General features: G+C 35.7%; 1 protein-coding gene across 2 annotated transcripts in view; it reads left to right on the forward strand.

Moving 5' to 3' along the window:
- LOC132706108 (uncharacterized) overlaps positions 1 to 26881 on the forward strand; it is a 70386-nt gene that overhangs the window by 39731 nt on the left and 3774 nt on the right. Inside the window, exons 2-8 of one of the 2 annotated variants that reach the window (XM_060677219.1) lie at positions 10584 to 11572; positions 14361 to 14598; positions 14928 to 15132; positions 15185 to 15674; positions 17023 to 17528; positions 23205 to 23741; positions 24782 to 24992. In XM_060677219.1, the coding sequence (XP_060533202.1) occupies positions 10629 to 11572; positions 14361 to 14598; positions 14928 to 15132; positions 15185 to 15674; positions 17023 to 17528; positions 23205 to 23741; positions 24782 to 24992 (3131 nt within the window). In that variant the 5' untranslated portion in view covers positions 10584 to 10628. Of the gene's footprint in view, positions 1 to 10583; positions 11573 to 14360; positions 14599 to 14927; positions 15133 to 15184; positions 15675 to 17022; positions 17529 to 23204; positions 23746 to 24781; positions 24993 to 26881 lie in introns of those variants that run through there. The other variant, XM_060677220.1, reaches the window with a different exon arrangement.

Consider the following 26881-nt stretch of genomic DNA (forward strand, 5'->3'; position numbering starts at 1 on the left):
CGAATTGGGTTACGAAAAATCTGGTTTCGGACGTTAATCTTGTTAACAAATTACACCGAAAATTTATATTTGGCGCAAATGCCTCGAACACATCGTTTTGTTACGGATACGAAGCGCTTGTACGGAGAAAGCCTACGAAATTGCACTTAAAAACCGGTTCCAGTACAAGGAATTAACCTCTTAAGAAACGCCATTGAAAGAAGCAAGAAAATCCAGAAGGAAAGACCAAAATAGCTCGAGGACGTCCGTAAAATGTCGTCGGAATATCCGACGAGACATGGCGTATATCCTAGGGATATACTGTTTCAGCGAAGGGACATCCTTAAGGCGTCTCAATGACATACGATGTTACTAATTGGATGGTCCAAAGTATATTAGATACGTATTTCCGTAGGATGTTTGTTCGGAGAGTTATACTAGTTATCTGATTTTTTCTTATTATAAATATGACAAAACTGTAGGTAAATAATATAGCAAAAATATACGGAGTAAGATTGTATATTTTGAACTAAACTCTAAAAGAATAAGTAATATTTGACAGGTTTTCTGTCAATCTTTGGTGAAAGTAGCTCTTTTCAGCCAAGCAGCTATTGAATTCTCACATTTTTTTGCTCGTGATAGTACTTACTATCACCATGAAAACAAACCTTAAAAAATAGGACAAACGATTTGGTGAATTAACCCAACAACCATTTTAATGTGAAAATTGTACTTTATGCATGGCGATTCCTAAAATTAATACTTTGTTTTTGGTGGCTGATTCTTTCATCCAATTTAAGAAAAAATATACTAACTATACCATATAATTAAAAATGTGATTTTGTTCGGGGGGATTTTCTCCAACATTGCTTACTTAAATAAAAAATTAGTTTAGTTTTGTATGCCTAAATTTAACTGCTCAAAAAACATGAAGAAAAAGTGTTTTTTTTTTTAAACAAAGCAATAAGATACGAAAAGAAGTCTATAATCAAAAAAGATATGTAATCTAAAACATAAACATAATATAGGTATATGGGTTACAAAAAAGTCAGTTTTATCTTAACGCGGTCCAGCCGTTATTCCTTAAAAAAGTATCAACTAACCAATCGCCATAATACATTTTATTAAATTATATTTCTAATACTTTATTTATATAACATTTACGACCTATTTATTTTTAATAGTATAATATCTACTTACCAAATATTACTTTGACCAATTTTAATTTTGAAAATTTCTCCTTTTTCTTCGTGCCCAACCAATTAAATTGCATTGCAAGTTCATTTGAAATCAGCGGGGTCACACACTCACAACTGCTGTCGCTGCCTGATATTGCTATCTTATTGATTTAACAAAATAATATAAATAATAAAAAACTAAATAAATAATACAAATCAAGTCTTAGGATTTAGGGGAGGGTGTTCGACGATCCAAGCAGTGTCTAAAGTTGTCAGTGGGATAGTTGAGGGCCTCGAGGGGGGTGAATTAGTTGGTTTGATCTTGAGTGATCTCTCCAGGGCCTTCGACTGTGTTCCTCACCAGCTTCTTATTAAAAAGTTATACAGATATGGTATACGAGGTCTGCCCTTAGAACTTATAGCGTCCTACTTGCAGGGCCGACAGCAATTTGTAGAATACCAGGATGACCGTTCATCACTTGAATCAGTAGTAAGCGGGGTGCCCCAGGGTTCCGTCCTGGGCCCTTTACTATTTACAATCTACATAAATGACCTTTATCATTTCTTGGCCCCCAATCAGTGCGTGATGTTTGCCGACGATACATCCTTCACTACATCTGCTAAGAGTATCGAGGAGTTGTCCGTTAGGGTAAGCATGTTGGAGGACAGGGCTAATGTCTGGTTCGAAAATAATTATCTTAAATTAAATTTAGACAAGACCCAGAGTATTGTGTTTTCCTCCAATTGCTTGGTAAATAGTGGACAGTCCGTCAAGTTGCTTGGCATTAGGATCGATGATAGTCTAAATTGGAAACAACATATCTCAGACCTGAAAAATAGATTGTCCAGCAACATATTCGTTCTTCAACGACTGAGAGGCCTGATAGGAAGAACGACTCTGCTTATGGTCTATTTTTCTTTGTTGCATTCACACTTATGCTATGGCTATGCTATGCTACGGTACTGTGGGGTGATTCCCCAGCTGCTGTGGAGATTTTTAGAATGCAGAAAAGGGCCATTCGAGTCGTTGCTAATATAGGATATAGGGACCATTGTCAACCTTATTTTAAAAAATTCAAAGTGATGCCCTTCCTTGTATCTATATCTACTACCAGTTATTAGAGATACAGAGAACGAAAGCAAACTTTAGCGCTAATTCCGATTGCCATGCCTATTCAACTCGTTCGGGGGATCTCCTTAGACGGCCTAGGTTTAGACTGCGGAAGTCTGAGAACAACTCATTGAACCTGAAATTGTATAATGTTTTGCCAGGTACCGTGAAAAAGATGGGCAATAGAAAATTTAAACATACTATTAAAGAATTCCTGCAACGTCATTGTTTTTACTCCCTGCGAGCATACATTGACATTATCGCTGGTATCGATGCGCTATAAAACTATATAGCACTGTTTAATTTTGTTTGTATTAGATGTGTGTTTTTATGTTATTTATTAATTTGATTTTATTGCACTGGAATATCACTTCTGACTTGCTACAATTGTACGTCCCTTTTGTACGAAACGTAGTCAATAAATGAATCTATCTATCTATATTAGAATAAAGCTTTACTTACATGAATCATTAATTCTTCAGTATAACAATATCAATAAAAAATAATTGAAATGAAAGCAATGAAAGCAGTATCACACAAAATACTCAAAATAGACGTCAAGTCCCGTATACCGCAAACAAAAACAAGGTTGTAAAGATGGCGGACGACGAGACGGAGGAATATATTATTTTTACGTTTTTGTAATTTTTTTACTAAGATGAATCCGTATTTTCTATGATATTTTTATTAAAAAAGCGCTTCTTGTTTCGTTCGTGTCCAAAAATAATAAAACAAGTTGATTTTAAAGGCTTCATTTTTGTTTCTGTAGATGTGCACAAAAGCGTTGCCAATAGACTGTATCCCAAAACACTACAAATCTAAAAAAACTAAGTATTTTCCTTCTCAGTTGTTGAAAATGTAACTTTTTAGGTTTCTATTCTAATGTTCCCATTATGGCGAAAAGTGGTATATCGTGCACAGTAAATCCGCAAGTTATCCACTCAGAGGATATGCCTGGGATATATTTTACAGTATATCCTTAGTATATATCCTAAGAATATCCTCCACATGTCTCGGGACATGCGACTTAAATAGGACATTGACCGGAAATACTGGGGATATTGTGTATTATCTGGAATAATTACTCAAACGTGTAATATAAAAGCTGCATAATAACTGTTTTATATCATTGGATTCCACTGCATTATAAACCACTTAACTTTGGATACAATTAAACCTTCTTCTTTATAAATAGGATAAAACAGTATGTATCAACATAAATGCATAATAACACTGTGGAATGAACGTATTAAGATACTTAAATCTGTTTAAGTGACAGCTGTTATAATTTATTCTCAGAAGAAAAAAAAAAATTAAAATCGTCGTGGAAATTTTAAAAGAGCTTTTAAGAAAAATTATTTCTTTTTCCTTCTACTTTTAACGGAAGTAGGCCTGATATCACAGAGCTTCAGAACATCATTTCTTCAATCACTGGATATCCAAAAACTGGAAGGAATATGCTTTCAATAATGAAAACGGCAATACTACGTCTAATATGTATGTAATTTTTTTGGGCCAAACCAATCTCATGGGAACGACATTGAATTCTATCCAATGCTTAAATCTTAAGGTGTTAAGTTATGAGAGGCATTTCAAAAATGTTCTCTGTAAACGTTCAATCTTATTTTTGAATAATAGGGGTCCAAATGACAGAAGCAAAATTTATTCTACTAAGGACATAAGCGCGAGCACACAGTATTTTAGTTTTCGAATTAGGGGTTAAATAAAAAGAAATTTAAAAAATGTTTGAGTTGAAAACATTAAAATTAGCTACCAACAATTTACTTCAAGAAGTAACTTATTGAAACAGCAACCTCTTTAAACCAAAAAAGTATATCTTTCTTTTTTTTACTATGAACTGAAAAAAAAAGAGTTAAAATATGGTTTTTACTTACAATTTACTAACAAGCTGTACAACTGCGAAGACCATGTAGTGTGGGTTTGTCCTGGATAGTTCGATATTTGTATCTATTCATATATAAGAAAGTGGTAAAGGACAGGTGCCCCCCAATAAATACTTGCTGTGTCGAAATTTTTTTTATTTGGCAATAAAATACAATAATTTCTCTATTATGTGTTATTCGCCAACTCCAGAAAAATTCTTTACTTTTCAAAGAGAGATATATCTTTTTTTTACACAAGGTTAGGTTAATTCTTTGTTTTAAATTTAAATTTCGAAGGCAAAGAGGGCTCATTCACCCGTTCAATTCATTCAAATATAAGACGAGAGACTAGGTAAGGTGAATATGGGTAGATGGAAAACGGAATAGTCATCTTTTTGCTGGCTAATACCTATAAACCCGGCCTCTTAATATCTAACTGGCGTATTGCATTTTACTTCCCACTGGTAGCATCTACGTGCCGTTTATCCGTAAAATTTATGTGTTTGTTTGGAAATTTTACAGCCCACGATATCGTAAAGTGCGTCGAAAAAACTACCGTTTAGTACCACTAGATGGTATCTCCGGTGTGGGTAGTATTTCGTCTAGATCAAACTTGTATGATAAATATTTACAAAAATTAATTCGAGCATTCATTTTTGTTTCACAAAAACTGCCCTTAGAGCACCGCATACTACTTGTAGACCCCAAATGGCTGGTCAGTAAAGTAACATAAAAGTTCTAAGATAGTCGACATTAAACACATTTCTAAAAATTGTATTTGAAAGAATTTATTTTCTGAATTTAAAACAACGGTTTTTTTATACAGTACTATTATACGGAAAATGCCTAAGTTTATAAAACAATCGATGTTATACGACATATCTATAATAATATTTACCATTTTATAAAAAACGTTACATAACAGTTTTTTTAATACAGATGTAAGAGATGATCCTAAATAACATTTCTGTTTTCTTTGAAAATACTATACAATTATTTCAAAACGTTGTTAGTTCTGAATCAGCGTTAGAGAATACTTGAGTACGCTCCATTTAAAAACAAACTGTGTTGCATGGGACAAAGTTGTTGCTAATGATTACTTGCGAAATACTAAAAAGCTCCCTTAATGCAAAAGCGCTACTTGGCTTTCAGAAGAAGAATATTTATAAAATCAAATCACTCTTTTATATGCACCTCTGCCACAGCCTTCAAAATTCTACAAAAAACATTTCAGTGGTTTTTATAGCCAACAACACCAACACACAACATAATTAGAACTGAAATACTCTCCAATTACTTCTGCAGATGTTGAACGAACTTTCCATTTTTACGTATGTTTACAGATAAAGGGCACAATTTTCTTTTGAGAAATTTTGGAAAACATGAAGTCATCAATTTGAGTTTGTTTGAGATTTAAAGCGGCGTTCACTCTAAGTATTATTTATATAAGAAAATATATACATATTCTGGATTTGCAATTTTCAAATATGTTACATATTTTTGCATATCATGATTTTAACAGGTCATGTTTGTACCATTTCGCAGATATTTTTCAACTTGAACTTTGAAATATAAAAAAAATGTAAAGTTATTACGTCAGAAATTGAGTTTTTCAACATTTTGGCAACCTGGCGACCTTTAAATTAATTTTTCGTTTTCAGCTAAGTTTCCCTATACCTATTGATTCAAGTTAGTTATTTAGTAGAACCTCTTATATGGTCAACTTCTCGATCAGGTTTGCCGCATTATTCTCGCTCGGTTTATGCTATTTTCGTGGAAAATACGGTTTTCACCGCGGTACCGTTCTCCTTCATCTGCTTCAGTTTTATTTCTTCGGTTCTGTCTCGACTAAAGTATACGGGGCAATAAGGAGCAATGAAATATCAACTCTTTGGACTCTATCATATCAAAATGGCTAATAATTGTAACTTATAAAATTAATTGAATTCTGCTATTCGCGAAATTATTTTAAGAACTTGCACATTGCACACACTTGCATCAGACGTTACTGTAAACTCAAAGAAAATAGTGCTAATTACACAAACATATTTCGAGAATGGTTGGAAAAGACTTAACCAAACCGTTTGCGGTAATAAATGAAAGTGAAATTTTGGAAAAATTATTACACAAATGAAATGGCATTTTTAATATGTGCAATTTGGATCTCAATTACCCTGATTCGTTGTGACAGACTGGTTTCGATGGGCGATATATCATCGAAAACGTGTTAGTCTCCTAAAGCCACAAAAACTATCTAGTTTTTTGGTAGAATTTTATGAATAACACAGCCGAAGGCCTTTATGAGGTATTAAAGAGACTATAGATTCAAGGTAATTAACAATACCAGGCTTCATAACTAGGGGGAAATTATTAAGATAGGGCGATAGTTATTAACTTTCTCTATATCACTGTTCTCGAAGACCTTAAAAAAAAGTCTCCTTCAGGAATGCACAAGTTGTATCACAGTTGCCCATAAAAAAGAAGTTTTTGTAAAAAGTATTACAGTAGCCTGTGTGTGTGGTTTTTTTGTATAATTGTGGATTGGTTGCTAGTTGTAGTAGATTAGTTGCTAGTTGCTAGTTAGTTCTAGTTGCTAAAAGGTAGTAAAAGCTGTAAAAACTCGAGAGACTTCGTTTCGCAAAAATCATTCAATTTGTTGACATTGCATTGTGGGCTTCAGATGAGAGTTATAATGAAAACGAAGAATATTTCAAACAAATGAAAGTTGTAAATGAAGCGGCGAGCGTGGTCTCTTTCTCATTTCAATACTTGCTGCATACTGTCAAAGAACATAGAGGACTATCTAATAACTAAATCTAAAATCTGTATATTAGTCTATTGATACTGTATTAAGGTATAAAATTTCATATTGCGGAACAGAATTCTTTTTCTATTAATTCATTTATTGATATTCCTTGAGTAAAGAACTTTTTTCTGTAATAGCTAATTCAATGAGCAAATTGAAAAAAAATCCTAAATTGAACTGAGGTGGCTCTTACTTCATGAAAATCTATTTAACAAAATATATAAGAACTAAAAGTTCAGATATTCAAGAAATTATATATATTCACATGACAATTATTTCGACAACACCGTGTCTTGATCAAATGTAATATTTGTGTTGTGGAAACAATTGTCATGTGAAAATATATAATTTCGTGAAAATCTGAACTTTTGGTTCTTATTTATTTGATTAAATTTCCTGTATTGACATTAAAACATTTCACGATAATTATTTTTTGATTCGGCTCATATCAATGATAAGGTGGTATTACCATACGATTTGGTGCATGAAAGTTGTTTTTTATTACATAACTTCTAATAATTTTTGAATCATTTTCTGTTCCCATTAAAAATTTCAAACAACTTCTAACAGTTGTTTTGTTCTTGTAAAAACCGCCACGTGTAACTGTTTTTATTAAATAACCTATTCGAGTTTTATGTATTTTACGCTATATCCGCAAAGTAATAAACCGCGTAATTACGTCCCTAACGTCTCCGGTTGATTACGACCAAATTAAATCGTCGACTTTAAAGTTTTCCTAACGATCGTCAGCAATACCGTCGGCCATTTTGCCGACGTTTCAATCGCGTTGAGTTTTTAGTCGACTACCGACTTCAGCCTGTAACGAGCGCAGCTTGTTTCCTTGTCCATAAATCCGTTTCACGCGTCAGGATAAACAGGGATCGTTAGTTTAATTTTAAAATAAGTAAATCTTCTACGTGATAAATAGGCAACCAACAATACGCTGATTAAAGCCCGATTTACGAGCTAGTCGGCGAGCTAGATATCGTCTTAAAAATTAAAGACCTGCTCCTTTTAAACGCAATATAAATGCAATACAACGTACAGGGCGTCCGAAATAATGTTACCTAACTTTTCAATCAGAAACTGCGAAGTGGATATATCGAATGTCAATGAAAAAGTACCATTTTTTCCCAATAGGAAACCGCTATTTCCGCAATTTTATCCCGATTTGCAATTAAAAAATAATCGGTGTTTCCGAAATAACTGACAGAAAGAGAAGTTTGATTTCTAAAAAACATACTTTATTAAATTAAAATTTAAAAACCTGATTTCTCAAAGACACTTCCGCAGGCTGCTGTAATACTTTTTAAAAATTTTTGATTGATTACACAGGTCTACAGTGATTTTGATGTTTGAACGCTTATTTGTATATTTTTGGGGGCCTTTCTTCCAAAAAAACGCCATATTTTTGCTCTATCGCGTCATTTTAAAAATGCTATTTTATTAATATACATACCAATGATATGAATATGTGTACATGTGATTTGGCAACATTGGATATTTCCTAGATTGGATATTCTTAGATTTCTATGAAAATCTAAGAATAGTCAATACAGCATCAATGCAGATTTGCACCTTATAAAGGATGCAACAGCGAGCTTTTACCTGCATCGCGAAAAAGATCAATCAATATTTTACTCAGGAAGGACCGCTAGTGTATTGCAACATTACATACTTGCAACTTATACATTAAAGCAGAATGGCATCTGTTTTAAAAGGTCTTTTATTGCACTCACTTTTTTTTTTAATAGGATTCCACTTTTTTCCTGTTTCCTTATGTGATAAATGCATAGAATTTTAGAAATCAGCCTACCAAAATTACATAAAATCAGTTTTCAAGTTAAAAACATCAGTCGAAAAGTTTAATTTGGTAGACCAGTGTTATTTTTATGATATGCTTTCGTTTTAAAACTCACTTTGATATGTATGGTATCATTTTGGAATGGTAATAGTAATTGAATTAATAGAAATATATGTATTAATATTGGATATTGGACGATGAAGAAGTGGAAAATATGTATGCAACTCTAATTAACTTACTAAAGGAATTGTAAAAGCATGACATTTCCATCGTGATAGGGTATCAACTCAAAATTCAGCAGTTCTAAGCTGCAGAAATCAATGCAGACAGGAGCGACACAGGGCTTAATTATTGAATATAAAAATCGAACTACTACGTTGTCATGTTCGGGGTAGAAACATGGAAACTTACCAAACTAACTATAAGTATGTCAGAACTATTTGGACACTGACTATTAAGAAGACTATTAAAATCATCTGGGATCTAACCAAGAAGTGCTACGAATGATGAATAAAGTTCCAAAGCTTGTGAGGAGCTAATGAGGAACGACAAAAGGTAATGTGAGTTAACGTTCGAAACCAGTCGGCAATTATTGAAGAGAAAAAAGAAGAACCATTGCTATTTTAGTACTATTCTTGCATTAATATTGACTACTAGAAGCTGGTAAACGTATCTCATTAGATTGTCATTGTCATCAAATATGAAAGCTCACTTTTTTTTAAATTAAAATGAAAACTAATAGTTTTTGCTTTTTTTATTTACTGCATACAGTAAAGAAAGATGTATGTTTTTTGGTATAATATAAAAACCTAGCTTTTATATTCAAGAACATAGCATAGCACTTAGGGAAGTATATTGGGGCCTCTATTATTTATTATCAGATAATTGTTATCTATCACTATTTACTGATGACACAGCTGTGGTTTCCTGCGGAGCCGACATGGAGGATCTCTATAAGAACTCTAACGAGGCGGTGGCTGATATTGTTGATTATTGTAACAGAAATAGTCTTATATAAAATTATGATAAAACTGAATTGATTCATTTCCCACTAAGAGGCATAGATAAGAGCATCTTAGTTAAGTGTAATAATAAAACGATCGACGAGAGGCGGGTTGCGAAATTTCTGGGAATTCATTTCGATTCTGGTCTTGCTTGGTCTCAAAAAGTTATCCACACACTGTTTTATTATTTGTCAACTTAGAAGAAGGGTCGAATATATTCTTTTATTGCTATATTATATTCGTGTATTCAGTCCTGTTTAAATTATGCTATTATTGCTTGGGTAATTGCTCCCGATCGCATAAAATATTTTTGTTCCAAAAAAGGATTATTCGTACAATGTACTTTAGACCGAAACGTTGTTCCTGCAGAAATATATTTATTAAAACGCAAATTTTGACATGTCTATACATACTAAATTCGGTAACGATGATCAAATCTAATTATAATGAGTATATATGTATGCGTGCAAGCAATGAACATTATAGTTTCGGACAGAATTATAACCTAGATATTCCAAAATATAAATTAAGTTTGGTAGCAAATATACCTCTAATTCGTTGTGTGTTTTGACATTATTATCTAAATGAGTCAATGGTATTGTCGAATTGTTAATTATATTATAATCGCAAACACCATTGTGTCACATGTCACGTATAGGTCTGTAGTACAGGTTAAAAATTATATAATTTCTGAACAATACAATTTTTCATATATTATATAAATGCGTATTTGCATAATGGTACCAATTTCTTAACTCTATTCCTATAAAATATTCGGCATGAAATGAGATACTATAAGCATTTCTGGTTGCTTTCAGATGCATCTCCTTCCGAATAGACCCACTATGCATTAGACTACAACCATGGTGATGTGTAACGCGATGGAATCGATAGTGATCCCAAGACCACCTGCGTTACCGCTGGGTCCTTTGGCATCCATGCCCAACAAGAGGAGCTCTCCGCCCTTTCCCACTACAAACGCCGACCTTACGCAGAACAACGAATCGAACACGGCTTTATACGAGGAACGGAAGTTCACCCAAAAGTTGGTGGAAAACAGCAAACTCATCTTCAGGAACGAAAGCGTGAGAAGCAAGATCAGCACCAGGAGCGCTACCTCTCAACATTCAAACGGATTCAGGCTTCGCGATACCAACAACAACGGGTTAAATAATGGTTTGAACGATAAAGAAGACACTGGTTCTATTTACAGCGTCTATAAGCAAAAAATAGATAGCATGTTCGAATCGGACTCTAGCGTCAGTCACGGCTCCAACCACAACAGCGTTCAGGCGAAAATCGAGAAGATGTTCAGCGACGTGGCCAAAGAGAGCGGCATCCCTCCCAATCAAATAGGGTTGCACAGTTTCTCAGTAGACTATCTTGGAAGTACATCGCTCCAAGACAAAGTGACCAGCCTCGACGGTCTGCAGAATCCCCTGAGGGAACTGTATTTCTCTTACAAAAAGCACACCAAACCTAAACAGAAACTGTCCGGTAGATTGGAGATATCCTCCCAAGGTTTGAGGGTGCAGTATCAAGGAGTGAACGGTGACTTGGAGCAGATGAATTCGTTTCCTACTATAGCGGTCTGGTCCGCGGTAAAGTTCGTTATCCAGGAGAGCAGCTCCGGATTGTGTTACGCATTTCTGCCGCTGATCACCGATCCCGATAATATGGACAAGCAGATGTTGTTCAGGAACTTGGAGGGCGCGGAGAAGAAGTACGTCCATGTCGAAGACCACTCGCCTTTGTTCGCGGTCGTGATGAGGAAGATCGGAGTGCAGAAACAACTGGAATGTCACGGGTAAGCGTTTGTTTTGATTACTTTTATTAGAGTCCTGCCGAGTTCTGATACCGTCTTTTTGGTGGTCTGCCTTGTGGTCTCCCTGTCGTTGGTTCTCTAAACCACAGCCAGAATTCCTAGTTCTCTTCTAATACAACGACTTCTCTTCCTGTCTCTGCCGCTGCCGCTAGTAACAATCCACGATCAGCATAGTAGCACATTCAACAATATAGGGCTAGTTCTGGTAATTGTAATTCTTGTAATGTTTCCGATACTCAGTTCTGTAATAACATTTTGATGTTTATGATGTATATTATTCTATTTTAAGCTAATGAAATTCGATCTGTTTGAGATACCAGGAGTTTGCAGCATTCCAAAGAATACATTGGAGAGACTAGACGAACAATATCAATTAGGAACAGACGGACAAAACTAAAACTCTTGCATGCAATCAATTCTTCTGCCAACGAAAAATCCTAGAATCTTTAGAAATCTATAAGCATCCAAGCAATGTTCCTTTGGAAAATTGGACAATATTTTATCCACCAGCAGCAAACATGCGAGCATGGGCTTGTTGAAGTCGATTGGTTATTCCATTTCGTAGTTATAGTAGTAGTTCTCCTCAATACTTGATACTTGATCTATATTATCAACACCAGGCGGTTTTCTTATTAAAGCTTCAACTTCCTTTATCGGTGCATTCTTTTTCTATGTTCCGCCCCATCTGACGCCCGTATATAGTAAGCTTTTATTGAAAATGTTTAATAGTACTCCTTCTTTGGTTGTCGTGTGTAACGGTTTCGTAAATTTTATATACTCCAATAGTTAAATAAGAACAAACGTTGTTAAGATTTTCACATAAATATATTTAAATGACAGCTGTTTCAGCAACACCTTTATCAAATGCACGGTGTTGCCGAAACAGCTGTCATTTAAATATATTTATGTGAAAATCTGAACAACGTTTGTTCTTATTTAACTATTTTAAATGGATTTTCATCAAGTAAAAGCCACTTCAGTACAATTTATATACTCTCTTTTTCCAGTGTTTTAATATCGTTGGTGAAACATTCCCTTATAACCTGATATTGAGTCTTCTTTGATATGGTGCTCTTTTCTCATGACGACTCTTTGTTGAATGTTGACACATGATTTGCAGAGAAAGAGGGAATGTTGTGCCTTTACATTCGATGATGTTAGTTAGTTAGTTAGTTAGTTTCGCACTTCCGTATATTACGTACATATTTTACTGGTCCGGGCAAAATACTCTTGATTTTTCATCGGATGTTACGCACCATCTATAACTTCTACTACGATTATAAAGTACAATATTTTCACTATTGTTCTGGTTATAAAGTACGGGTGTGCACTAAAACCGGACTATCGAGCGATGAGATTGGTATCGGTAAAGCAAAAGTTGACAAAAGAAACTGGCTAAAACAACAACATAATATTACTGAAGTTTTAAGCCACCGGTCGTTCAGAGTTCGAATTGGTAACGCTTTTTCCCTGCCACAAAATGTGCCTAGTACTGTTCCCCAGGGATCGATACTAGGACCAATGACATTCTTAGTGTACGCCGTGGATTTTCTCTCCAGTATTGATTCTCATATGAGCGCTTATGCTAATGACACTAAATTGACACATGTGCACGTATTGCAGAGACTTGAATACTATTTCCAAGTGGTGTTCAACTTGGCTATTGCCGCTGAATGCTCAAAAGTGCTATGTGCTGCATGTTGGCAAGAATAATCCCGGTTTGAATTATTATATCAATGGAAACTTTGTGTCAAGTATCGATTCTCAGATGAACCTAGGTATGATCCTGCGTAGTCTGTACATGTATCAAACATTGCAAAGAAAGCAAACTGCGCTTTATTTTTGTTAAAAAAGACTTTTAAAAATCCTAGTCCTCGCATCGCTTGCAGGCTTTTCACCACTTACATTCTCCCCATCCTGGAATTTGCTTCCCCAGTCTGGAACCCATGGCTATTGCGAGACTGTGATGTTCTGGAAAGAATGCAACGAGCCGTTACGCGTTGGCCACTTCTACTTGGACATACACCTTACTATGACCGTCTCTAAATACTTAATCTGCTAACATTAAGTCAGCGTCGGCTGCCAGGGGATCTCATTCAAATGTATAGGTTTGCGCATGACCAATTCCCATTTGACGTGCCCCTTGTGGCAGCAAAGATGACCGCCTACGTGGTCATCCATTTCAAATAAGAAAGGAACAATTCAGGACTTTGCATCGCCTGCATTTTATAAGTAACAGGACTTTCAATTATTGGAACAGTTTACCCCCAGATGTTGTATGTGCGCCGAACTTGTCTGTATTTAAACGTCGCTTGGACAGTGTAATGTTTCACAGCAATAACTAAATATTTATTACATATATTATGCTACTAATTATCAATGTGCACTTTATTCTTTGTAATAATAATAATAATACTAATAAAATGGTCCTCAAAGCTCTGGCAACGAAAGCGACGATGATGTTCAACATGACGAAGTACCAAGTTATTCTGAAGCGCTTTGCGCCGTTAAAATTGTTACACATTTTTGCAATCTATTAATAATGTAACTGATGATATTATAGATAATAGATGATCGATAAGTTTTTATTTTACTTAGTTTAGTTTCCTTCGTTAGTTGGTACCTATATTAGTGTTTATTAGTTTTTTATTGTTTTTTTTTTGTGTTTTTTTCGTAGCTCAGCTTAGTTTCTGAGAGCAAACGAATATCAATAATATTATTAACGATTTCCATTCGCACTTTTTTATTTATCAGTTTCTATTATTTCCAGATTTGTCTGCCAAACATCAGAAGATGCGATCGTAATAGCGGCCACTTTGTACAAATCGCTGGTAAGTCACATGAAGAACAAAGAGGTCAAGCCAAAGAATAGAAATGGCGTGACGACTTGCATGTCCACCGCTAGCAGTATCGTGGAAAAATCTAACGGATCGGTTCCCGTCAGACCACCGAGGAAAAAGAGAAGCTCCGCTTCTTCCATCGCTAGCGACACCAATTCCATCACCAACGTAAGTCCGACCTTTCGTGATGGTTGTTAATTAATAGGTGTTTAGGTTACTCAAAAACTACTATAAATATTAAATAAATAATTAATTTTTCATTTGCATTTGTCTATATTGCAACGCATTCAATTTTTTTGATTGCAAACAAGTCAAAAATCGACAAAAAATGCGGTGATACGATATTATGGTGACAACTTCTGTCACAAATTAGAAGTTATATTTATTTTTTGGAATGGTGATGTTTAGTAATAATTAAATTTTATGAAATCCTGAATGCACTTTATATGGCTGAGAACTCAATGTATCTAAAATGAATTCGCAAAACTTCGATCCAGGTTTCAGATACCCCACTCCCGTCGAGTTTGAACGAAAAGTCGCCGAAAAAAAGCATCAAAACGAAGCGTGCGCCGGATGCGCCGAAACACGAGGACCTGGATGCCATTTTGCCATACGAGGAGCCCATAACGATTAGTAAAAACGGTTTAAGCAACGATGGCACGCAGGAGGGGTCTGCGGAAGTCAAGCCCAAGACATTTAGCGGTAACTACTCGGAACCAGCTCGGAGATTTTGATACGAAACTTCTTTTTGCAGATAAAGTCAGCACTTATATGAGCGAAGAACAGAAAATGCTGGCCGCAGAGATGAAGCAAGTGGTGTGCGATCCGGATAAAGGCTTGAAGAGGGCTCAAAGCTTGCGCAAAAGGGACGAAGACCAGGCGAGGAAAAAGGAAAACTCGGGGGACATATTGACCAAGGTCACCATACCCAGATCCGGTAGCTTCTTGAACACCGGCGGATTGACCAGGTACAAGAACAAAGCGTCCAGGAATAACGACTCTGCCGGCGGAGGCTCTCCCCTCGGATTCCAGGAAATTTTCCACGAACTGTCGCTGCAAGAAGGACTTCACTCGATGGACGAGATTTTGTCGGTCATAATCGATCCGGACGGCATGTCCTTCAACGACCTGAAGCCCATCTACAAGGAATTTTTGCTCAAGCTGGCCGTCACTTTTACGAAAGACGAGCTGTATCAGAAAAGCAAGAGTATCATGAGACGGCAGAAAAAGAGACTCGTAAAAAGGTAAGACATTTTATCATTTACCTGTTTGTTGGGAAACGAATCTTACCGGAAGTAATCAAGGGTCAAGAGCGACTCTTTAGTTAACAAAATTTAGATCAAGGTCCATATTTGACGAAGAGTATTTCAAAAAAACGCTTGAAAACGTAGACTGTTTTGTCCCTGTTCTGGGGCTGACATTTACCATTACAAATTGGAATGAATGGATGCACCCCTGCATACTACAAACAAGATTCCTGGGAAGTTCTGAATCACCTGATTTTCTTCAGGAAGTGGAGAGTTGTTGGGAAGAAAGGCCTAGCCGCATTTTTTCTTCCTCTAATCCGTCTATCGAGTAACTTTCAAAGATGAGGAAATAATATTCCTGCAAAGCAGACACTGGCCTTGACTTTCTTCAAGAAGTCTGGTGATTGACTATTTCCACTATAACAGTCAAATTTATGAACAAATAGCAGGAACAGCTATGAGTTCTCCATTATCAGCAGTCATCGCAGATATATTTACGAAAGTTGTTGGGAAGAAAGCCTTAATCCGTTTATCCAGTATCTTTTGAAGATGAGGAAATAATATTCCTGCAAAATAGTCGGGTGACTGTAAGGGTCAAATTTAGAAACAAAAAGCAGGAATTGCTACGTTCTCCATTATCAAGAAAGCCTTATCAGCAGTCATTGCAGACATATTTATGAAATTTGTTTTGCAGAAAGCTCTGACAGCTTTTTTTTCCTTCCTTTAATCCGTCTATGGAAGATGAGGAAATAATATTCCCGCAAAGTAGTCCTTCACGAAGTCAGGTGATTGACTATTTATACTATAACCGTCAAATTTAGGAACAAATATCAGGAATTGCTATGAGTTCTCCATTATCAAGAAAGCCCTGACTTTTTCTTTTTCTTCCTTTAATCCCTCTATCGAGTACCTTTTGAAAATGATAATTGACTATTATTATCATAACGATGTAACATATGAACAAATACCAGGAACCGCAATGAGTTCTCTGTTCTCACCAGTCATTGCAGACATAGTTGTTTTGAAGAAAGCTCTGGCAGCTTTTTTTTTCCTTACTGCCAAGTAGTCAATGGTCTGACTTTCTTCAAGAAGTCTGGTGTTTGCCTATTTCCACCATACAGTCAAATTTGTATTCTCCATTATCAGCAGTCATCGTAGATATATTTATGAAAGTTTTAAAGCAGAGAAAGTCATTGCGACTTTTTTTCTCTTTTTTTCCATTAGTCCGTCAATCGAGTATCTTTTGGAGATGAGATGGATAGAGACACGTTGTACACTACCAAATAATGTTCGTGCAAAGTAGTCATTCGTCTGCCTTTCTTCAGGAAAAGTTTTATTGTTTCAGATCGCCCAGTATTAAAAGAAATCAGCACAAACTGGTGGCCAACAAATTCAAAAAACTGAAGCACATCTTCCAGAAGAATCCCAAAACGGCGTCGAAAAATAATCCCGACGAGAGCAGGAAAAACAGCGGCTGCTCGATCGAAACGCACATCAATCAGAAACTGGCGGAGAGCAGTATAAGCACCTCGTCTTACGACACTAGACAGTTCCGGCCCAAGGAGGAGTTTTTCGAGAAGAGGCCCAATTTTAAGAAGAAAGGGGAGCTGCGTAGGACCAGGAGGAGAGATCGGACGAGCACCAGCGAGGAATCGGACTTTCTGTCGCTCAGACGGCAACAAAAATTGAAAAACCGCAACACGAATTTGCCGGTTTCGAATCAAAACCGGAACTCTTCGTCGGGGTACGTGTCTTGGTCGGAATGCAGCTGCGATTCAGATAGCTGCGAGTGCGACTCCGCCGAGAAGTGTTACTGCAGCTTGGGGCAACGAAACTTCGAAGGCAGGAGACGTAAGCGATTCATTTTTACTTGTTACTTTCGAAAATCGATGAAATCGAATTTTCCGAAAGTATCTACGCACGTATAAAAACGGTAGGTCCTATGGGATCATCTTTGGTACAGAAATGATCACCGTAAAAAAAAAAATTAATTTTGTCTGTCCGTGCTCCGTTCTCTGTTCTGGTCTTTTGGTTTTTCCTGAATAGCTTTCGAACCATTGGAGCTCCTTTTTAACCCTCCACGAGGCACATAAGCTGATCCGACGTCGGTATCCATCTTTTTTTCGCGATTTTGGACTTTTTTTTGGACGTTGATATGAAACACGATAAGTGTCCGAAATTTGAAGCAATTGACTTCATATTTGGCATATATATGCAGCTTTGCCTCTTGACGGAACCTGGGGAGTCGGGAAGTATTCTAAAAAAATTAAAAATGGCGTGTGCAAGAGTCTACAAAAACACCATTTTTTAAAAACCGTTTACGAGAGCAAAAAAATTCTTGAACCAGAAGACCCAGAAGATACGACTCCATAAACTTTTCAATTTTTCAAAAATATACAGAGTCCGCTGCAAATTCAAAAAACTGAAAAATGGGTCCCCCTATTATTGAAAGTTGGTTATAACCGAAAGACTATGATTCAGATCTCACTTTCTTTTATATTGCGATATAGCCCGCCTAGACGGCAAAAACTTTTGTATTCGTTGTACAGAGTGTTCCCGATATTCCGTGCTAATTGAGAAATGTGTTAAGTGTCCTAAATTTTACCAAGTATTTTTTTAAAAATTGTGAATTTTTTTTTTTTTTTGGTAATTTTAGCTTCTAGAAAAATATGTTTTCCTCCATAATCGTTCACCCGATTGGCAAAATTCTTTAACCAGCACACGCGGGTGATCCAGTGAAATAACATTTATTTCAGGCATTTTTTCGATTATATACAGGGTTTTCAAATTATAGGCAAAAATCTAAAAGACCTAGAAAATTATTCTTTTGCAGAGTAAATTAACAGGCGCAAATCAAAAATCGTAAAAAATATGGCTAATCGGTTCAATTGGTTTATTTGTCTGTTCTTCGTCCTCTCCTCTCTGTTCTCTGTTCTCTGTCGACGCTTCATAAAACGTAAAGAACTTCCGAATAGTTTGCGTGAAAATTTGCTACTTCTAAACAGCCCACTCAATACATAATCTTAAAAGAAATAGCCGCGACCAGACCTTGACGTTCGCTATGAAACACAATAAGCGTCAGAAGTTTAAAGCTACCAAATTCAAATTTGGCACAGGTATCGATATATAAAAATTTTTTTAAACATTGGACATTTATGCCTACATAATTAAGTTAGCTGGTACTTGTCCATATTAATTCAAGAGAGCTGTAATATGTCCAGTTTATAAGCAAAGTCAGAGAAATTTGGTGACCAACTATCGTCCGATTGCATTAATTTCAAATTTTGCTAAGATTTTTGAAAAAATGATTTTTGTCAGATTATTCAACTATTCAAACTTAAGTCTTAGCTTACGGCCAACGGTTGTGACTTTTTTGGAGTACACAAAAGCTTTTGATACAGTTGATCCCGTTATACTAGTGATCAAATTGCAGAATATGGGAATAAGGGGTGTAAGTTTGTCCTTGATAGCAAGTTATCTGAAAGATAGACGCAAAGTTGTAAGGGTAAATGGTACTAAAAGTTAGCAAGTTAAAATAAATGTTGGAGTGCCTCAGGGCTCAATACTTGGACCAATATAGTTCATCTTCTATATAAATGATTTGTTGGTTTTGCAAGATACCTTAATTGCATATGCTGATGATACTGCAGTACTAATGAAAGCAAAATCATGGCCCGAACTTTCAACAGTCATCTCCTCAACTCTGGATATTATATACTCTGTCAACACAGACAAGTCTGTTCTTGTCTCTTTTGGAAACTATAGAAACTCTGTTCCACAGGATATTGAAATCAAGATTAACGGTGTGAATCTGAAAAAAGCTACCAGTAGTAAATATCTAGGAATAGCTTACGACTATAATATAAAATGGGATGTTCACGTGGCTGACACAGTAAAAAAAAACAAATACTTAGTATATGTTTTTTATAGACTCAAGGAAGTACAAATTTATTATGGTCTTTTCCGTAGTGTCGCTGTGTATGCAATCATAGGCTGGGGAGGTCTCTACAGTTGTTTGTTTGACCAGTTGGATCGGCTTCAGAAGCGTATTCTTAAAATTATTGGAATAAATTAAGTTATGTTAGGGCCAACCTATGTACGGGCAGTATTTGCCCCCTATAGGCCCTTTACTAAAAAAATATTTTTTATGTAAAAGGAATCTTAGGAAATAAATATTATTATTATTATAATTTAGGGTGGGTCATAAATTTGCAAAAAACTAAAAAAAGCAGGGGGCGTGTTGACTATTAAAATCCATTTTCTGCAAAATTTTCTTCTTCTGAATACTGAGACAAATTCTTTTCCGCTATTCTTTTTAATATATTTTAACAAACTCGAAGTTATCAAGATAAGATATATGAATGAATGAACGTATGATTTTTTTTACGTCATTGAATAATGAAACCTCAATATCCTACTACTATTCTAACCCGCAATATGAATAAAAGGCTTTAAAACCCAACCGAAATTGAATTTTGGTAAGCATCTTCGTAGTAGTGAAGTTATATTGAAATTTTAAATGGGATACCACGTATATCATTGCATTTTCTGATCCGCTGATGATTTAAGATGGTTTTTGAATAACACGTTCCTATACCTATTTTAAGCGAATTTATTTTCTCTATTTTTCCGAGCAAAAGAGCTTCAATTAAATTCTTATTACTACAAGACTGGAGCCAGGGGAAAGTTAACATCATACGGGGTTGGTCAAAAGTAATACGCATATTCTAAGAGGAAATTAAATTCCCTTTCTAATGATGTACATTCTGAAACAAAAGAGAGTTTCTCTGAAAACTGAATTATTTTGGCATTAATTCATCTTTTAGGTGGCCAGCTTATGTTACATAAATCATCGCCCACTTACCACTTCAATAGCGATTTACTCATTATTGATTGTGGCGCAGCTATTATCTATAAAATCGGTTCACAATGGTTGGAAACCAGTACTCTGATGCTGTTTTATGCATGGACAATGCAACAACATTATAGCCAGAACAATCATTTAATCATTTAAATCAATTTAGTTAGTGAAATTTTTTGAAGCACTCTCCTAGACAAAGTCCTGCGTTTTCTGGACATGAGGGATAGAAAAACATGGTGTCTTTCCGCAGTTTCTGGCTGTACCACATTCTGCATCTTTTTTTTTATTTGGTTTCCTTTATCATTTTTATCGAATTGCAAGAAAAGATGTTGATGTAGCTGGGCATGTTTGTTTATTTGTTTTGTTTGCTTCAGAAAGCAGTTCTTTTATAACAGTATGCCGAAAACTGTAATCAAGTGTTTTCATTAGAAGAATATTAAATAATAGAAAACTATTCAATGTTACATATTCATTACATATTCTTATTATATTCGCTCTTGGCTTGCCTTTTCCTTAGCTTCTTGGATTCTCTTGTTTTTCCAAAGTACCATCAAACTTCGTAGAAATAAACAAAACTTCTCCTTTATCTTGCCACTTTCCTATCACTACGTTTTCTGAGGATTTTCCCCACAGAGCTTTGCCTCTACATCGTCTTTTCTATTTTCTTTTCTGTCTTTTCTTAGAGTACCAGCGATAAAGGCGTTTCTTAGGAAAAGTTCTTTAGCAAGGGAAAAACTATTGTAGAAATTATTAATAAACACACTCTGTCCCATGCCTAAATAATTTTGCTTCAATGCTATAACAACATTCGGACATATCATTTTCTGCACTAGCGTAAATTTTTACTCTGCACAAGGATAGTGTTACATCTGTGCCAAAAATCATTAGGCAATAACCCAGGATGAAGGGGATATCATTTTTACACCGATAAATACTATACGGGCTTGCCACTTGCAGAAGAAATGTTAATTGTTCATTTGACAGGTATTATTTAAATCAACCGTAAATTTATACCTGATTCCAACCAACATTTGCAGAAGTTAATACATTTGCATGCAGATCAGGTAATTTGATACTTTTTACAAAACTTCTGGATTCCTCCTGTGTCGGTTTTTGCTGAGTCGAAATTGCTGACGTTTCGCCAATCATCCTGTTGGCTTCTTCAGAGCTTGACTGAAACTGAAACAGGATGATGGGCGAAACGTCAGCTATTTCGACTTAGCAAAACCCGACGCAGAAGGAATCAAGAAGTTTGGTAAAAAGTATTGCAGTAGCCTGCGGAAGTTTCTTTGAAAAAAAATCAGGTAATTTGATGTTATTGGCATATTTCATGAACATAACCTATCAACAAAAGAGTACGTGGAGGTAACTGGAAATGTTTAGTGTCAATGCATGTTTATAATATAAAATTTCACAATGGGGTCAAGACAAAAAAAAACAATATCACATCTAAAGTGTGTTCGGGAATTGGTTGACGAGATGACAAAAAACTTTAGGCAGGGGTGCAAAATTTCTGGCAGACCATGTTAAATGGTAAATTACATATTTTACTCCAAAATGATGGTGGTATGTTTTAAGCGTAAAGTATAAGGCAGCAGGCGGGAAACTAGGTATATTTGTGACACTTGCCCTCGTACACATTGGTGACTGCTTCGAACACTAGAACATTGTAGAATGTAATTTTTTTATATTGTGTATGAATTTATTTAATAATAACGGTAGTGATCATGATAATAATAATAATTTTTTTTTTAAATCCCACACTTTTTATAAAGCGATTTTTTTTAATTAAAAGAGAACAATATAAAAAAAATCAGATAAGTAGATAAAGTAATAGTCCGAGTACGGTGTACTCGCGATACGAGTGCTAAGGGTTAAAACTAAGCCGGAGGGTTCGCAAAGGATATACAATTTTACACCAAACCACACACAAACAATAAATAATAATAAATTTTATCCATTTTACTATTTATATAATCTTGAATGAATATTATTTAATGCAATCGATCTCCGTACCCAGGTTCTCCTCTCTTTGGGATTTTTGAACAATGCAAGCAACGCATTACGAGTAGAAATCGGTTTCTATTCATATGTTGCGAAAAAAGCCCAAATTGCAAAGTTCGTCTGTCTTTCAATAATCCTGGGTTCTCTTTATTTTGAACGGCCCATATAAAGCCAATATTTCGGAAAGGGTTTTCGGGATTGCTCAGTGGTTTTCTCTCTAAGAAAAACTTCTTCTGCATATTGATTCTTCCCGTCAACAACTCATCTGTGATTAATAATTTAAAAAATCCATCCGGGATTACCTAACAATGGAATTTGTTTTAAACTTATCCCTGCAGTCCATCCAATATTCGACAAGTTATTGCTTCGCCACTTGAGGAAGGCTCATACTCACTTCCACTATTCATAAACGGTTCCTCAACACTTTTTAAAGCGTTAGCCAATGTCAGCAGTTGATCGTCCATTATAGGTTCTATCCCACTCGATACATTTTTTTTTGCGCCTGAATAGACACCACTTCTTTAAAGAAATTCCCAAAACCGGCAATGCAAAAACACCTGCTCAAACGCGCCAAAACTGCTCAAAAAAGCACATGACGATGTCCCTACCAATATTGATGAGTGACTAAACTTAATTTGTCTATACCAACTCTGTGGTTGCAGGAGCGAAGTGCATGTGCAACGAAGACATAGAATTCTGCGGGTGCGACACTGATTCGTGTTCTGAATCTAACAAGTGCTACTGCCAGTACGTCGCTAAACGTCGCCAACGTCGCGGCTCGGGATTCGACGTTTCTCCCCTCTCCCACCAAAAGCTATGCAAGAAGTCCTCCAACACGAAGAGCTCGAGGAGTCTGGAGTACATGTCGAACCCCAGCGAGAGTTACTACGAGAAACTGAGGAGCAAAAGCAAATACGGCAGCGAGCGTACGCACTCTTATTACCGCAACAATAGCCTGAAGAAGAAGCGCAGGAATAGCCACTTGGGGGTGAGCACCGTCCAGGAGGAGTTTGACGTGGGCGGGGAAAAATTGTCAGCGATGGACCACGAGCTAATAAAGCTGATGAAGCGGGGTAATTTTGAGGACACGCGCGTGCTTCAGGAGGCGTTCGACGGAGCAAGATTCGGCGACAGCTTCGGAGATTACTGGGCAGCGACCAGGGGATACGCGGCGCCCATCAAAAGCAACGTTACCACTGGTTAGTTTTTGCTTGCTTTAATTTCTTCTTGTATGCTTTGCTTCATTTCAGTTTCGAGTTGTCTATCCTTCCTTTCAAAGTTTTTTCTAGGTCTTCCTTTCTTTGAGGGTGCATAATTTCCTTATATAGTAAACTATTTATCAACTGCTTCAATTTCTTCTTGTCCGGTGCGATTGGTTTTGCTTCATTTCAGTTTCCATTTGTCTATCGTCTCTTTCCGAGTTTTTCTAAATTTTGCTCTCTTTCTACTTTCTGCTTTTAATCTTTCCAAGTGCACTCCTGCACTGGCTTCACATTTAGTTCTGCTGTTATACCGTCTTTTCCAATTTTATCTCACATTTGCATTTCTTCACTATTCTTTGTTGTTGATTAAACCTTTACTCAGTGCGCGGCGTTCCTTAACTTTGTCGAATGCTGAATCAAGTTCATGCGTGGTAAGTGGTTTTTACTTGAAATCCTTACTAATCACGCCGTTTCTTATACAAACTTTCTCTATTTCTTAAAATGCTAGATATTCTGCCTTTTTTCTCTCTCATGCGACTTCCTATGATTTTTTCAAGTACTTCAGTAAGGTTGTACCTCTAGAATTGTTACAGTTTCTGTTGAATATAGGCAATATTAGACATAATTTACATTTCCATTATAATTCTCGTAGCTCCTCCTTGTCGCCTTTATTCTCACTTTCTTCTATTACACTCTCTTCTTTCGCATTCCAATATTTTTGATAGTTTTCCTGGCACCAGTTCATGACTTCTACTTCTTTTTCGTCCTCTTATGTCCTTTGGTTCCCCTATCACTGTCATTTTCACCTCTTTCCTTTTTGCTATTTTTTCCTCCTTCATTTTTTTATACTTACTTCCAGGTGCTAAATGAAAAACTTGCTCATTGGCTGTTCAAGCCGTTTTCATCGCTAGTGATACATCAGAAGTCCTATTATTATATTGTAGTTGTTTCCAAATTTCCTCATTTCTTTTATCAACTCCTTATTTTCTATACTAACTCGCACATCTCTATGCCGCTAAAAGCTGTTTTTGGTGCAGGTGGTAGAAACATTCAGTCGGCGATAGCGACGGGAGGGTACGGAGAGGCGCTGTCTGTTAAAAAGTCGGCCGAAATGGCGGCTCTATTTGCCGACATTAAACTGAGTCAAACGACCGACATTACCCATCTGTATCCCGAAGGATTCGAGCTCGACGAATCTGTTTCGTCGAGAAATGGCTACGGTACCGAATTTATGCAACCCAAGTACAGGTTGGTATGGCACTGTTATGTCGCAACTTAAACCCCTCCAGAGATAAGCACCTGACCAAAATTTTACTTGACCTATCACGGAAATATTAATTAAAAAAACTATTTTTAGATCACTCTGTAGTTCTCTTTAATTTCTTAAACTTAAACAACTGAATAAACATAATCGCCCATTCTTTCAATTTAGTTTTGAAAATTCAACATTTGTTCACTCAGTGAAATATGATCCTTGCCTTTTAATAAATCAATAAGAATTATTGTTGAAACTAACACTTAACACTTAAAACATATGTATTGTCTACGTACCTAAAATAATAAGTCGAGATCAAAATAATTGATATAATTGATATAAAAGTAACACGTTGGTAGTGATCACTATTTGGCTGTCTCAAAGAAGAAGCGGTTAAAAGCGCACACAAACACATCCAGAAAAACTGTAAGTATAGAATGCAAGTAAGATATAAAATAGGATTTAATGAAAAATTCACCACTACACACTGCCAAAGAAATCGGTGGAATAGAAAACAGAAAAAGGAAAAGCAACATGAAAACATATCTCAGCATTAGAGGAAAACTATGATCGTTATAAGACGCAGAGAAAAGGAGTCAATGGAGATTTAACAAATGTTTTTTTACAGAACTATCAAAACGCTTAGAAAAGATAACATGAAAATGGCTTGCCGCCAATTAAAAAGAACAATAGGTACTAACAATAGACAACGAAATTGTGCAATTATTATTAGAGAAAGAAGCCAATGATGGACAGGGATTACGAGAAGAACCCGCTAAATTAGGTAATAGAGCAATTCAAAAATGGAAAAGCACGAGTATGCGATAAAGTAGCAAGCAATATGATCAAACACGTTGGTAAAAGTGGAGTAGAAATCCTTGTCATATAGGATTACCTATTCACAGTAAAGCTGAAAAGGCAAATATAAAACTAATGAAATATATGATCCAATAGCAATAGGTGCAAAAGAGATAGATTTACAGAATTAACGCCCTGGTGCATAAAATTAAGACAAAAGTAGTGGTGATAGGAAATGAACACAATGAAATATTGAACTGAGGTGGCTTTTACTTGATGAAATTCATTTATCAAAATAAATAAGAACTAAAAGTTCAGATTTTTACGAAATTATATATATTGACATGACTATTGTTTCGACAACACCGGCTCTTTATCAAATCAATCCACATTTGATAAAGACACGGTGTTGTCGAAACAATTGTCATGTGAAAATATATAATTTCGTGAAAATCGGAACTTTTAGTTCTCATTTATTTTGACAATGAAATGTGTATTAACAGCAGAAAAGAAGAAAAAAACACTAAAACTGCACTTTAATGAAGAACAGCTACATAAGTTAAAAAGTAATATTAAAAAGAAAAAGAAAAATAAATGTCGGCAAGACTATATATAGTGGACACTGACTAGTCAACAAAAATTGGCAAAATAAGAAACACGTTAATAAGAAACGACCTTGAGATAAAATCAATACCGAAATACATAGAAACATGACAATAGAGCTAGTGGAGACATCTACAGAGGTTGGAAAACACAAGACAAGTAAAATGGACAGAGGAAGCAAAAAAGCGAAAAAGAAAAAAGCGTAAAAGATCAATATAAACATGGGACGACAGTATTGCGGACATTCTGTAAAAAAGATTATGACAAGAAATAAACATTAAACATTCATACTTAAGATGATATTAAAAGTAGAAATGTGGGATATTGATTGTAATAATAAAAAGGGTTTCTTGAAAAAAAAACACATTTTAATAAACAATTATATTGATTTATTACATGGTGATTTCTTATGCATACTAAAACGTATTAAATTTTTTTAAACTTCTGGATTCCTCCAGCGTCGGTTTTTGTTGACTCGAAC

The sequence above is a fragment of the Cylas formicarius genome, unplaced genomic scaffold (assembly GCF_029955315.1).
Source record: "Cylas formicarius isolate icCylForm1 unplaced genomic scaffold, icCylForm1.1 PGA_scaffold_8__14_contigs__length_24414737, whole genome shotgun sequence".
Classification (NCBI taxonomy): Eukaryota; Metazoa; Arthropoda; class Insecta; order Coleoptera; family Brentidae; genus Cylas; species Cylas formicarius.